The 15,253-nt window shown below is 43.7% G+C and overlaps 2 protein-coding genes across 2 annotated transcripts in view; one reads left to right on the top strand and one right to left on the bottom strand.

The window, feature by feature from the left end:
• LOC306930103 (uncharacterized protein) overlaps positions 1-15,253 on the bottom strand; it is a 137,657-nt gene that overhangs the window by 11,592 nt on the left and 110,812 nt on the right. The gene's annotated exons all lie outside the window — the stretch shown is intronic.
• Positions 10,866-12,689, top strand: LOC306929209 (cytochrome P450 7A1-like; the record flags this gene model as incomplete). The annotated part of the gene is made up of 3 exons (XM_079509650.1): positions 10,866-10,902; positions 11,257-11,435; positions 12,321-12,689. 3 exons carry the CDS (start codon positions 10,866-10,868, stop codon positions 12,612-12,614), a joined length of 510 nt encoding a protein of 169 aa, XP_079365776.1. The 3' UTR covers positions 12,615-12,689.

Below are 15,253 nucleotides of genomic sequence, written 5' to 3'. Positions count from 1 at the left end.
ATGTTTTTATGCTTTGTTTCATAGTTTAATGTGCACATAATGTATGTATTTGATGTATTACCATGTTTTGTTCTTGCTTACAGTACAAGTCGCTCTGGATTAAGAGCATCTGCTAAATGCCTAAATTGTAATTGTAAATTGTTCACAACTACTGTACAGTACGCCATTATTTATAGACCAAAACACAGTTACCAGCCTGCGGGGGGGGGGGCGGGGGGGGGGGGGGGGGGGGGGGGGGGGGGGCTTAATGATGTACCACCAACAACTGTACATGTATGCTGTACTTTATGCATGCGCATACCCTTTATATAATTACGTTGCATACATATGTCCATTGATTTGATATGCAGTGTCCCGGCTAAAGTAAAGTAATATACACTACAATATGGCGCTTGTATATAAATGAAACATTTACCATTTTAAGATTCTATAAATATTTGAGGGATGACTTCCGCACACCCGGTTCAGTTTTATAGCAGGTGCGTATAGGTCCTGGCAGTACAGCAAACGTTATGAGGAAGGAGGAGAGACCCGCACACTGCCACTTGCTGGTTCAAGAACTTTATTTTAAAGAGTCATATAGCAACGTTTCGGCCTTTCGGCCTTCTTCAGGCATGCCTGAAGATTCTATAAATGCCTTCTAAATAAGTATGTATTAACTTCTTCATGATTATAGATCTGGTATATTTGAATAGCCAACGCTAACATCTCAAATGACACAGCTGTTGCTTTTGAGTTTAATGGGTTAAGAATGTTAACTTTCCACCAAACAACCCAGCCATTCTCCCGGTCTGTGTTTTGGGTTTCAGAAATCTTCCGATTGAGAACAAACTGAAAACTAACCTTGATGATGAGCATTTCCTGTTTAGGGTCACGAACCAGGAAGTGGAAGGCCTCATTCCACTGAGGTGACTTTGTGCGGCCACAAACCTTCAAAATAAAACGACTGTTTAGAACAGTGTCACCATGGTTCTGTAGGTCTAACTCTAAACAGTGTCACCTTGGTTCTGTACGACTAACTCTAAACAGTGTCACCTTGGTTCTGTAGGTCTAACTCTAAACAGTGTCACCTTGGTTCTGTAGGTCTAACTCTAAACAGTGTCACCTTGGTTCTGTAGGTCTAACTCTAAACAGTGTCACCTTGGTTCTGTAGGTCTAACTCTAAACAGTGTCACCTTGGTTCTGTAGGTCTAACTGAGTCTAAACAGTGTCACCTTGGTTCTGTAGGTCTAACTCTAAACAGTGTCACCTTGGTTCTGTAGGTCTAACTCTAAACAGTGTCACCTTGGTTCTGTACGACTAACTCTAAACAGTGTCACCTTGGTTCTGTACGACTAACTCTAAACAGTGTCACCTCGGTTCTGTATGTCTAAACAGTGTACCTTGGTTCTGTACGTCGTGTCTCCAAAAACAAGCTCCGCTCCGCCCTTGGGCTCCTTCCCGCTCTTCTTCAACTGAACGTGCGCACACACACACGCACACGCACACGCACACGCACACACACACACACACACACACACACACACACACACACACACACACACACACACACACACAGGTCAGTCTCATACAGACAGTATGAAAGGCTGATGAAAACCATTGTTCACTCCCCCACCCCCCCCCCCCACCCCCCCACACTTCCCCGCCACCAGTTTTAATTAAAAACTAACAGTGGTGGAAAAAAGTACTCACATTCTTTACTTAAGTATCAATACTGCCATGCATAAACACATTTAGAATCAAAATTAACACTGCTGTACTGATAATTGTCTCCACCAGGCCGAAGGCATGGGGAGAGAGTATGTTTTGCACTCCGTCCGTGTGTGTGTGTGTGTCCCCGTGTGTGTGTCCTTCCGTCCGTCTGTTACCAGCTAATCTCCGGCACCGTTAACCCGGTCGATGCCAAACTTTGCACACACACACTCCCTGGATGCCAACGATGAACCTCTGCCCCACATTTTCCAGAACGGCCTGTTATAGCGCCACCAGGAGGCCGCTTTGTGCAAAACAAGTTTTTGGACAGTACACCTACAGATTTTGTCCAAACATCACACAAATTGGTACACAGTCTCTCTAGAGCCATTCAACGAAACAGGTATTTCAGATTTCTCAGAGTCCATCCTGATTGGCTAAGATTGGCTTCCAAAGTTCGCAGGAGTGCTCAGTTTCAAACAAAATACTGCAAATCATGAACACATCATGTGATTTCCGTGAAATTGTGCACGCACATTCCCACTAGGCCGAGGAAGAAATGCCACATGAACATTTTCAACTCAGCCTCATGGTGGCGCTATAACTGGCCGAAAAGTGTTTTTACCTCTAACTGCATGGATCTGTGGATAACTTTGTATGCCAACTCCCTAGAGGCCAAGGAAAAACCTTTGCCTGGAATTTTTCACATCTGCTCTTTATAGCGCCACCAGGAGGCCGACATATGTAAAACACATTTTCTAATATTACTCCTTCAGATTTTATCCAAATTTCACGCAAATCAGTACACATGTTCTCCATAGTCATGTGATCAAGACGGGTTTGTTTGATTTATCATAATCCACCCTCATTGGCTACGATTGGCTTCTAAACTTTTCAGGAGTAGCCTGCTTTGTACCCGTTTTGTACAAATCGCCACAACTACTCAACGCAGCGTCCGATTGCGGTGAAACTGTGCATGCATATTCCCACTAGGCTGAGGAAGAAATCAGCCGAATCAGCCTCATGGTGGCGCTACAACAGGCCAAGCCGCGTCTCACACACACACACACACACACACACACACACACACACACACACACACACACACACACACACACACACACGTTTATATATTACTCCTACACATTTTGCCAAACATCACACACACTGGTGGAGACCTGTGCCCGGAAGGGCACTTTTTCTAGTTATTATTATTATTATTAGATAAGTATAATATCTATCAATACAAACTCATGACATCACGTGTCATAATGATTATGGTCAATGGTAATTTTCTTGCAATCCTCAAATTCAGAATTTCACATAGTCCCTCTGTGTATCAGTCACTGACTCACAGTCCCTCTGTGTATCAGCCACTGACTCACAGTCCCTCTGTGTATCAGTCACTGACTCACAGTCCCTCTGTGTATCAGCCACTGACTCACAGTCCCTATGTGTATCAGCCACTGACTCACAGTCCCTCTGTGTATCAGTCACTGACTCACAGTCCCTCTGTGTATCAGTCACTGACTCACAGTCCCTCTGTGTATCAGCCACTGACTCACAGTCCCTCTGTGTATCAGTCACTGACTCACAGTCCCTCTGTGTATCAGCCACTGACTCACAGTCCCTCTGTGTATCAGTCACTGACTCACAGTCCCTCTGTGTATCAGCCACTGACTCACAGTCCCTCTGTGTATCAGTCACTGACTCACAGTCCCTCTGTGTATCAGCCACTGACTCACAGTCCCTCTGTGTATCAGTCACTGACTCACAGTCCCTCTGTGTATCAGCCACTGACTCACAGTCCCTCTGTGTATCAGTCACTGACTCACAGTCCCTCTGTGTATCAGTCACTGACTCACAGTCCCTCTGTGTATCAGTCACTGACTCACAGTCCCTCTCAGTCACTGACTCACAGTCCCTCTGTGTATCAGCCACTGACTCACAGTCCCTCTGTGTATCAGTCACTGACTCACAGTCCCTCTCAGTCACTGACTCACAGTCCCTCTGTGTATCAGCCACTGACTCACAGTCCCTCTGTGTATCAGTCACTGACTCACAGTCCCTCTGTGTATCAGTCACTGACTCACAGTCCCTCTGTGTATCAGTCACTGACTCACAGTCCCTCTGTGTATCAGTCACTGACTCACAGTCCCTCTGTGTATCAGTCACTGACTCACAGTCCCTCTGTGTATCAGTCACTGACTCACAGTCCCTCTCAGTCACTGACTCACAGTCCCTCTGTGTATCCGTCACTGACTCACAGTCCCTCTGTGTATCAGTCACTGACTCACAGTCCCTCTGTGTATCCGTCACTGACTCACAGTCCCTCTGTGTATCCGTCACTGACTCACAGTCCCTCTGTGTATCAGTCACTGACTCACAGTCCCCCTGTGTATCAATCACTGACTCACAGTCCCTCTGTGTATCAGCCACTGACTCACAGTCCCTCTGTGTATCAGTCACTGACTCACAGTCCCTCTGTGTATCAGTCACTGACTCACAGTCCCTCTGGGTGTATCAGCCACTGACTCACAGTCCCTCTGTGTATCAGCCACTGACTCACAGTCCCTCTGTGTATCAGTCACTGACTCACAGTCCCTCTGTGTATCACTGACTCACAGTCCCTCTGTGTATCAGTCACTGACTCACAGTCCCTCTGTGTATCAGCCACTGACTCACAGTCCCTCTGTGTATCAGCCACTGACTCACAGTCCCTCTGTGTATCAGTCACTGACTCACAGTCCCTCTGTGTATCAGTCACTGACTCACAGTCCCTCTGTGTATCAGCCACTGACTCACAGTCCCTCTGTGTATCAGTCACTGACTCACAGTCCCTCTGTGTATCAGCCACTGACTCACAGTCCCTCTGTGTATCAGTCACTGACTCACAGTCCCTCTGTGTATCAGCCACTGACTCACAGTCCCTCTGTGTATCAGTCACTGACTCACAGTCCCTCTGTGTATCAGCCACTGACTCACAGTCCCTCTGTGTATCAGTCACTGACTCACAGTCCCTCTGTGTATCAGCCACTGACTCACAGTCCCTCTGTGTATCAGTCACTGACTCACAGTCCCTCTGTGTATCAGTCACTGACTCACAGTCCCTCTGTGTATCAGTCACTGACTCACAGTCCCTCTCAGTCACTGACTCACAGTCCCTCTGTGTATCAGCCACTGACTCACAGTCCCTCTGTGTATCAGTCACTGACTCACAGTCCCTCTCAGTCACTGACTCACAGTCCCTCTGTGTATCAGCCACTGACTCACAGTCCCTCTGTGTATCAGTCACTGACTCACAGTCCCTCTGTGTATCAGTCACTGACTCACAGTCCCTCTGTGTATCAGTCACTGACTCACAGTCCCTCTGTGTATCAGTCACTGACTCACAGTCCCTCTGTGTATCAGTCACTGACTCACAGTCCCTCTGTGTATCAGTCACTGACTCACAGTCCCTCTCAGTCACTGACTCACAGTCCCTCTGTGTATCCGTCACTGACTCACAGTCCCTCTGTGTATCAGTCACTGACTCACAGTCCCTCTGTGTATCCGTCACTGACTCACAGTCCCTCTGTGTATCCGTCACTGACTCACAGTCCCTCTGTGTATCAGTCACTGACTCACAGTCCCCCTGTGTATCAATCACTGACTCACAGTCCCTCTGTGTATCAGCCACTGACTCACAGTCCCTCTGTGTATCAGTCACTGACTCACAGTCCCTCTGTGTATCAGTCACTGACTCACAGTCCCTCTGGGTGTATCAGCCACTGACTCACAGTCCCTCTGTGTATCAGCCACTGACTCACAGTCCCTCTGTGTATCAGTCACTGACTCACAGTCCCTCTGTGTATCACTGACTCACAGTCCCTCTGTGTATCAGTCACTGACTCACAGTCCCTCTGTGTATCACTGACTCACAGTCCCTCTGTGTATCACTGACTCACAGTCCCTCTGTGTATCACTGACTCACAGTCCCTCTGTGTATCACTGACTCACAGTCCCTCTGTGTATCAGTCACTGACTCACAGTCCCTCTGTGTATCACTGACTCACAGTCCCTCTGTGTATCAGTCACTGACTCACAGTCCCTCTGTGTATCACTGACTCACAGTCCCTCTGTGTATCACTGACTCACAGTCCCTCTGTGTATCAGTCACTGACTCACAGTCCCTCTGTGTATCAGCCACTGACTCACAGTCCCTCTGTGTATCAGTCACTGACTCACAGTCCCTCTGTGTATCAGTGTACTGATACTCTGTGTATCAGTCACTGACTCACAGTCCCTCTGTGTATCAGCCACTGACTCACAGTCCCTCTGTGTATCAGCCACTGACTCACAGTCCCTCTGTGTATCAGCCACTGACTCACAGTCCCTCTGTGTATCAGTCACTGACTCACAGTCCCTCTGTGTATCAGTCACTGACTCACAGTCCCTCTGTGTATCAGTCACTGACTCACAGTCCCTCTGTGTATCAGCCACTGACTCACAGTCCCTCTGTGTATCAGTCACTGACTCACAGTCCCTCTGTGTATCAGTCACTGACTCACAGTCCCTCTGTGTATCAGTCACTGACTCACAGTCCCTCTGTGTATCAGCCACTGACTCACAGTCCCTCTGTGTATCAGTCACTGACTCACAGTCTCTCTGTGTATCAGTCACTGACTCACAGTCCCTCTGTGTATCAGTCACTGACTCACAGTCCCTCTGTGTATCAGTCACTGACTCACAGTCTCTCTGTGTATCAGTCACTGACTCACAGTCCCTCTGTGTATCAGTCACTGACTCACAGTCCCTCTGTGTATCAGCCACTGACTCACAGTCCCTCTGTGTATCAGTCACTGACTCACAGTCCCTCTGTGTATCAGCCACTGACTCACAGTCCCTCTGTGTATCAGCCACTGACTCACAGTCCCTCTGTGTATCAGTCACTGACTCACAGTCCCTCTGTGTATCAGCCACTGACTCACAGTCCCTCTGTGTATCAGTCACTGACTCACAGTCCCTCTGTGTATCAGTCACTGACTCACAGTCCCTCTGTGTATCAGTCACTGACTCACAGTTCCAGTTCCAGACTGGCGATAAAAGGCTACTGTACCAGTTCCTTATAAGGGCGTGAGTTTAACAAGGGAGGTTGTTTTTGTCACATTCCAGAAGAAGATCTTTGTTCTCAACACAATGTCAAATATGCAGGTGGTTTTTGATAAACTGCTGTATAACTGCAGAGCATGTAACTAAAAGCATTGTGTGATAAACTAACTAACCACTATCCAAGTTGGAGTCCATTTCATCATAGGCAAAAAATGATTTTATTCATTGATTTTTAAGAAGAAGGAAAAGGCAAAACATAGCCGTAGCCAAGTTACAAGCGCGGCACCATCATGACTATATCATTTATATGGTCTCTGTCATTATATGTCCAAACTACGATATGTTACTAACAGATAGACAGTGAGCTCTCTCCATGTTAGGATATACAGTACAGTAGGGTATATTATGGTTAGGGTAGGGCATGCATGGGCAACTGGCGGCCCGGGGGCCACATGCCAAATATTGATATAGTATGATTTTAAGCTACAGTTTAAAGTTACAATTAAAGTTGTCATAAAGTTACAATTCCAAACAAGCTAACATGACACGCTTAAATTACTTCAGTCTAAATTATTAGCTGAATGACTAGAATTAGAATGGTATTGTGTTTTTTTTTTATGTCCATTGTATTTGTATTTAGTTCATAAAGTTAACATAACTATAATTAAAGGCATTTGAAATTAAATAAAAATGTTACTTTTCAGGATTCCAATTCAAAAATAGCAGAACAAAATATAATTCAGGATTTCAATTCAAATAATAGCAAAAATAGCCAATCTACAAGCTCTGCGTCGCACTGCGACGCATTTTGAGCTTGTAGTTCGGCTATTTTTTGCTATATGCAATGTGGAACTATAGTGGTCCTCTCCATCATCAAAGTTTCCCACCCCTGGTATAGGTTATAGGTTATAAATGTTACTCACAGGTAAGGCCTATACCTCTCTCCAGGTGCATATTACTTACAGGTAATTAACAGTGAGCTCTCTCCAGGTGCATATTACTTACAGGTAATTAACAGTGAGCTCTCTCCAGGTGCATATTACTTACAGGTAATTAACAGTGAGCTCTCTCCAGGTGCATATTACTTACAGGTAAACAGTGATCTCTCTCCAGGTGCATATTACTTACAGGTAAACAGTGAGCTCTCTCCAGGTGCATATTACTTACAGGTAAACAGTGAGCTCTCTCCAGGTGCATATTACTTACAGGTAATTAACAGTGAGCTCTCTCCAGGTGCATATTACTTACAGGTAATTAACAGTGAGCTCTCTCCAGGTGCATATTACTTACAGGTAAACAGTGATCTCTCTCCAGGTGCATATTACTTACAGGTAAACAGTGAGCTCTCTCCAGGTGCATATTACTTACAGGTAAACAGTGAGCTCTCTCCAGGTGCATATTACTTACAGGTAAACAGTGAGCTCTCTCCAGGTGCATATTACTTACAGGTAAACAGTGATCTCTCTCCAGGTGCATATTACTTACAGGTAATTAACAGTGAGCTCTCTCCAGATGCATATTAATTACAGGTAATTAACAGTGATCTCTCTCCAGGTGCATATTACTTACAGGTAATTAACAGTGATCTCTCTCCAGGTGCATATTACTTACAGGTAATTAACAGTGATCTCTCTCCAGGTGCATATTACTTACAGGTAATTAACAGTGATCTCTCTCCAGGTGCATATTACTTACAGGTAATTAACAGTGATCTCTCTCCAGGTGCATATTACTTACAGGTAATTAACAGTGATCTCTCTCCAGGTGCATATTACTTACAGGTAAACAGTGAGCTCTCTCCAGGTGCATATTACTTACAGGTAATTAACAGTGATCTCTCTCCAGGTGCATATTACTTACAGGTAATTAACAGTGATCTCTCTCCAGGTGCATATTACTTACAGGTAATTAACAGTGAGCTCTCTCCAGGTGCATATTACTTACAGGTAAACAGTGAGCTCTCTCCAGGTGCATATTACTTACAGGTAAACAGTGAGCTCTCTCCAGGTGCATATTACTTACAGGTAATTAACAGTGATCTCTCTCCAGGTGCATATTACTTACAGGTAAACAGTGAGCTCTCTCCAGGTGCATATTACTTACAGGTAATTAACAGTGATCTCTCTCCAGGTGCATATTACTTACAGGTAAACAGTGAGCTCTCTCCAGGTGCATATTACTTACAGGTAAACAGTGAGCTCTCTCCAGGTGCATATTACTTACAGGTAAACAGTGAGCTCTCTCCAGGTGCATATTACTTACAGGTAAACAGTGAGCTCTCTCCAGGTGCATATTACTTACAGGTAAACAGTGAGCTCTCTCCAGGTGCATATTACTTACAGGTAAACAGTGATCTCTCTCCAGGTGCATATTACTTACAGGTAAACAGTGAGCTCTCTCCAGGTGCATATTACTTACTTACTTAGGCCCGTCGCTCCCAGTGGAGCATAGGCCATCAACGACTCTTCTCCAGCCAACACGGTTTTGGGCTGTCCTTTCCGCCTCTCCCCAGCTGATTCCCTGTCTCTTCAGCTCCGCCTCAGTGTCCCGCCTCCAGGTGTTCTTAGGCCGCCCTCTCCTCCGCTTCCCCTGGGGGTTCCAAGTCAGTGCCTGGCGCGTTGTACTAGCTGCCGGTTTCCTCAGGGTGTGGCCAATCCATCCCCACTTTCTCCTTAGGATCTGTTTCTCCACTGGCTCCTGACTCCCTTTCCTCCAGAGTTCTTCACTTCTAATTTTGTTTGGCCACCAGATCTTGAAAATGCGCTTCAGGCAGCTGTTAATAAATGTCTGGATCCTTTGCAATGTCCTCTTTGTCATCCTCCACGTCTCTGAACCGTAGAGAAGTATGGATTTGACGTTGGAATTGAAGATCCGCACTTTGGTTGTCAAGGCTATTTGCTTCGAGGACCAGATGTTCTTCAGGATGATGAAGGCTGCTCTAGCTTTACCTACTCTAGCTGTGATGTCTCTCTCTGTTCCGCCCTGTTTATCTAGAATGCTGCCGAGGTAGGTGAAGGAGTCAACTGCCTGAATTGGTTTGTCGCCTATTGTAATTGGGTTATTGTTCTGGGTGTTGATTGACATTATGTTGGTCTTCTTCTGGTTGATTCTTAAGCCTATACCCAGGGATGTATTTGCCAGCCTGGTTGTCTTGTCCTGCATCTGCTGGTGGTTGTGTGACAAGAGAGCCAGGTCATCCGCAAAGTCCAGGTCATCCAGTTGTGACCATAGGGTCCACTGAATGCCGTTTTTCCTACCTGCTGTGGTGGTCTTCATGATCCAGTCAATGACTATTAGGAACATGAACGGCGATAGGAGGCATCCCTGCCGGACTCCAGTCTGGACCTCAAAACTGTCTGACATTTGGCCTGCATGTAGCACCTTGCATGACATTCCTTGGTATGTTTTTTTGATTAGGCTGATGATTTTCTCTGGTATGCCATAATGCCGCAGAAGTTTCCACAGTGTCTCTCTGTCTACGCTGTCAAAAGCTTTTTCGTAGTCTATGAAATTTATGTATAAGGGAGAGTTCCATTCTATTGCTTGCTCTATAATGATGCGCAGAGTGCCAATCTGGTCTGTACATGATCTATTACTCAAAGAAGACCATTCTTTCCATGTGTGAAAGGAGCACAGTCAGTGACAGCATCCTGGCACAGGACATGCAAGAACAAGAGGGAGGGGCTATTTTGAGACAACATCTTATTAACACCTTTAAACTCAGTGTCGCTATTTTAGGCATGTTTTTATTGGTGGAAATTGAAGGGGGATGACACAATCACTGGAAATGTACTGTCTGGAAATGCATTTATTTACATGTTTATTTATTTACATGTTTGTTTGTTTGATTGATTTGTTTATTTGTTTGTTTGTTTATAATTATGTTTTGGAGCGATGCTTGGTTATTTGTTTCGAAGTCGAACAGCATTCCGGGAAACCGCAGACCATGGTAGGTTAACAGCTTCCTAGATCCCGCAGGATCAAGGACAGTTTTGTCAAACGCACGAAAGAGGTCACACACAACTTCAAGGTGTCCTGGATCACACTCTGCTGTCTATCGACTATTCAAGAGGAGAAAAAGGATGAGCGTGGAGAGGCTGACCTCACGGCCAGCATACGGTGACCCTTGACCTCCCAGTCACTTACTGCTATTCAGCCAGATGACAGAACTCAACGCGGAGGAGGATCTAGTGAACTTGTGAAAGCACATGATGAACAAAACACTGCCTTACCCGTGTTTGTTTTTGTGCATAGTTCCCATCGTGTTATTTTACCAAGAAAACAAAGAAAGGGAAGAAGAGAGGAGTGTTAACAGCCATTTGCCGTTTTATTTACTCGTTGTACTCCTGTGTCAATAAAATATTCAATCAATCATAACTATGCATTTTTGTCAATACAACATATGGATCAATCAACGTTTAAAAGTAAAAGTGGTATTAAAGAGTGTAACGATATTTTATTGAATGTTCACAGACAGCTCCATCAACGAGAGCCTTCGTCTGTCGTCGTCGTCGATGAACATCCGCGTGGCCCAGGAGGATTTCCAGCTGACGCTGGAGGCGGAGCGCTCAGTGGCCGTGAGAAAGGGCGACTTCATCGCTCTGTACCCCCAGATCATGCACATGGACCCCGACATCTACCAGGACCCTGAGGTACCCCTAACCCCCCTAATCCTAACCCTTAAACCTAATATAACCACCCTAGCCACCCTAACCCAATGGGTTCGTAATTTCGCGGCTGGGGCCCCAAGGGGTCTCCAGATGATTATTACTTATGTGCAAATTGTTTTCTCACTCAACAGTAAACAAACCAACATACAATACAAGGGATATCGGATATAAGCAAACAAAAAAGGTCTATATCGGAGTCGAAGCTCAAAACGCCTCACACTGTGATGCGTTTTGTCCCTCTGGAGTGTGGAAATATAGTGGCCCTCTCCAATCTCCTCCATCAAAGTTGCCTTGCAATGCGAGGCGTTGTGAGCTTGTATAGTTCGGCTATTTTCAGAATATTTATCTGTGGAACCTATTCAAACTAAATGTAATGGTTACAACTTACAATTCTATAGTGCTCGTCGGGGTGGGGGATGACCAGTTCAAATATGATTATTTCGGGGGTCGTGGCCTGAAAAGTTGGGGAACCCTTTTCAGGCCACCAAATCTTTAAAAAAGCATCAAAATCAGTTGAACCACATACATTTAAACACTTTTTTTCCCTGAAAAACCTATGTTTCTATGTCAGTGGTGCTCAAACTTTTGCACGTCAAGGACCCCCAGAATTATCTGTATTTGGCCGCGTACCCCCATCTGAAAATATGTAGTTCCAGGGACCCCCAAAAACAAAGATTTGAGTTAAAAACGTTCACTGAAAGAATATATATTCAAAGATTTGCGCCATATTTTCACGATTTTTCAATAGCTTAAAACACCAAAATGGGTTTCCACCCTGAATGGGTTAATATAACAAAATAATTATATGTATATAACTTACAACCCACCCCCTTTAATTGGTTAAACATTGGTTTTGGTTGTTCGCAGGTGTTCCGCTACGACCGCTTCATCGAGGAAGGAAGTGAGAAGACGGACTTCTTCAAGGAGGGACAGAGGTTAAAGTATTACCGCATGCCGTTCGGCTCGGGCTCCACCATGTGTCCTGGACGATACTTCGCCCTCAACGAGATCAAACAGTTCGTGGCACTCACGCTCATCTACTTCGACCTCCAGCTGCTTGCAGGTCAGAGCAAGGCCACGCTGGACTACAGCAGGGCGGGGCTGGGCATCCTGCTGCCGACCAAAGACGTTAAGTTCCGCTACAGGCAGCGGAACGCCTGATTGGACCAGACCAGTTCCGCTACAGGCAGCGCAATGCCTGATTGGACCAGACTGAGGGCTGAAGGGTGGACAGATGGATGGGGCTCTATTTGTAATTGTCATACAAATAATTGTGACTTAACTAATTTGTTTGTGTTTTTGCCATTGAACATATACATACTGTAAGCCGTAAGGTGTGATGAACAAAAATAACACAGGGCAGATATGACAAATATTTAGTCATTGTATATGTTAAAGAAAAAGCTGAAATACCCAATATGCTATTTCCATTATTTTTTTAATCTTTTTTCAACATGGAAAGGATTATGAGGATTGTGCAAAATAATTGTGATTATCTAAAATAATTGCAATTAGGCGATTATGTACTTGTGACAGGCTGTTGGATGGATGGCTGGATGGATGGATGGATGGATGGATGGATGTATGGACGTACGGATGGATGGATGAACTGCTGGACAGATGGAAGGACTGAGGATTTATTTTTATCATTTTGAATTATCCAAGAAATTCTTACTTTCTCATGTTTCTATTTCTCTAGTTTGTTGGGTAATTTGTTATTTGTTGTCATGATGTAAGTATGGTTCATGTCTGTGTGTCTTAGTCACAGTGCTACAGTCAGTGCTGGACAGTAATTACATTTACTTGTTTTGGGTTTTTTTTTGGAAAATGTCTACGTTTCAATACAGCATAGTGCATACAATGCATTGTTATTAAAAGATTAATTGTACTTTTGAATACTGGTATTCAAAAGTACTTTTAATAGCATCCAGTATTTTAACTTGAGTACAACTTGACAGAGCAACTTTCACTTGTAGTGGAGTAATATTTGACTCTATACTTTGACTCAATTGATGGAATTGAGCACTGTCTAGCATCATGTCAAATGTGAGAGAATGTGAGGGAAACATTTGACAAGATGCTGGGCTAGACAGTTACTTCACTTAAAAATCTAGTTTAATCATTGGACTATACACTTAACATTGACAACAATACAGCTAAAGGGTAGTGTAAGTATTGTATGTATATTAAACAAAACATTTGCGTTAAAGCAGTGGTTTTCAACCCTTTTAATATCAAGGCCCATTATTTATTCTGCATCTGAACCACGGAGTAATGTAGATGTTTAACAATAATTTATCTCTTGAAAGTGTAAAATGAGTTTCATTATACACAACAAGAGTTAAAGATCTAATAAGAGTCAATTTGGCTGCCAACTCTCCATCATGTATCTGGGGACCACCTGCAACTCCCTCAAGGACCACTGGTTGAAAACCACTGGGTTAAAGAGTTAAAGCTCTATATTGTGATTGTATGATTACTATCTACGAACACTAGTCTATAGTAGTGTATGTTCAGTACCTGTCCAACGGACTGAGGATTGTCTGGACTGTCTGTCTCATCAGCTTTTTACTAAACAAAATAATACATTTTCAGGTGGGAGTCGGGACACCAATTGCATCCAATCAGGACCACACAAAGACCATTTATCAGCTTGTGTTTCAGTTCCAACATTGACTGACTGCTCGTTTATTTGTTTCATTCGTTATATTTTCACTTGTTTATCCTGTATCGTGAATGATGTCTCTCTCCTGATTGGAGAAGAGATGGGAACAGAACTTTAGTTATTTTTGTAAACACACAATACAGTTTCAGTTAGATTTTTTTATTATTATTATGGTTTTTATGTATAGTTCAGTTAATTTGTTTGTTATTTCGTAGTTAATATAATAACCTTGGATGGGGAGAACAAACAGTGGTCTTCAATAGAGGGTCCTGAGTTACTGAGGACAAATCTTTGTTTTTGATTGATTGAAATATTTATTAACAGTTTGCAGAATTACAGTACATTTCAAGCACAAACTCAATACAAAGACTGTTAACTGTGAGTGGACGACCCAATTAAGCATTACACTTGTTTACAAGAGGGTCCACCATGTTCAATTCATCAAAAGTTCCCCATTGTGTGATGGGGAACATTAGCTGAAATGATTTTCGGAGGGGAAAAGAGCAAAGTACAGAGCAAACGGTCAAGTTGAATGAATATTGAATGTTTAAATGTTAGTTGTCTGAAAATGTACATGTACAAAATGTATGTCAAACAAGTTTATGAAGCTATATGAAATCTATGAAGTTTAATGTAGTGGGGGTCATTTTTCCATCAGCCACATTAGCACATTATTCACTCAATGAATATTGACTGTTTGCATGCTGTCTACATGCACTACTGACTCAATGACTGATGAAAGTGCAGCTTAAAGCACTGGTTCTCGGGTGCAGGATCACCCTTGGTCATTTCAAATCACCAGTGAGTCGAATTGTTGCTTGTTATGGATGGAAATGAGCATTCTTGCTAAATCCAATGGCATTTTATGTGTGGTATTCAATTAATATATGCACTGTCCTGTCCAATTACACATATACATGAAAAAAATACAAATCTAATCAAAACATACAACCTATAATAAAAAACAATGACTTTCATTCTTTCATTTATTTTTGCACGTGAGTCAAAATGGCATTTGCACATACTTACAATTTGTGATTTCTATTAAAGAAGCACATGTTCATCTCTATAATTGGCAACATGCAGATACAGTACATAAAATAACCAATTATTAACATCAGAATCATTGCATTCC

The sequence above is a fragment of the Electrona antarctica genome (assembly GCF_951216825.1).
Source record: "Electrona antarctica genome assembly, chromosome: 9".
In the NCBI taxonomy this organism is placed as follows: domain Eukaryota; kingdom Metazoa; phylum Chordata; class Actinopteri; order Myctophiformes; family Myctophidae; genus Electrona; species Electrona antarctica.
The sequence above is the reverse complement of the archived record's forward strand: the minus strand, read 5'-3'. Positions and strand labels throughout refer to the sequence as shown.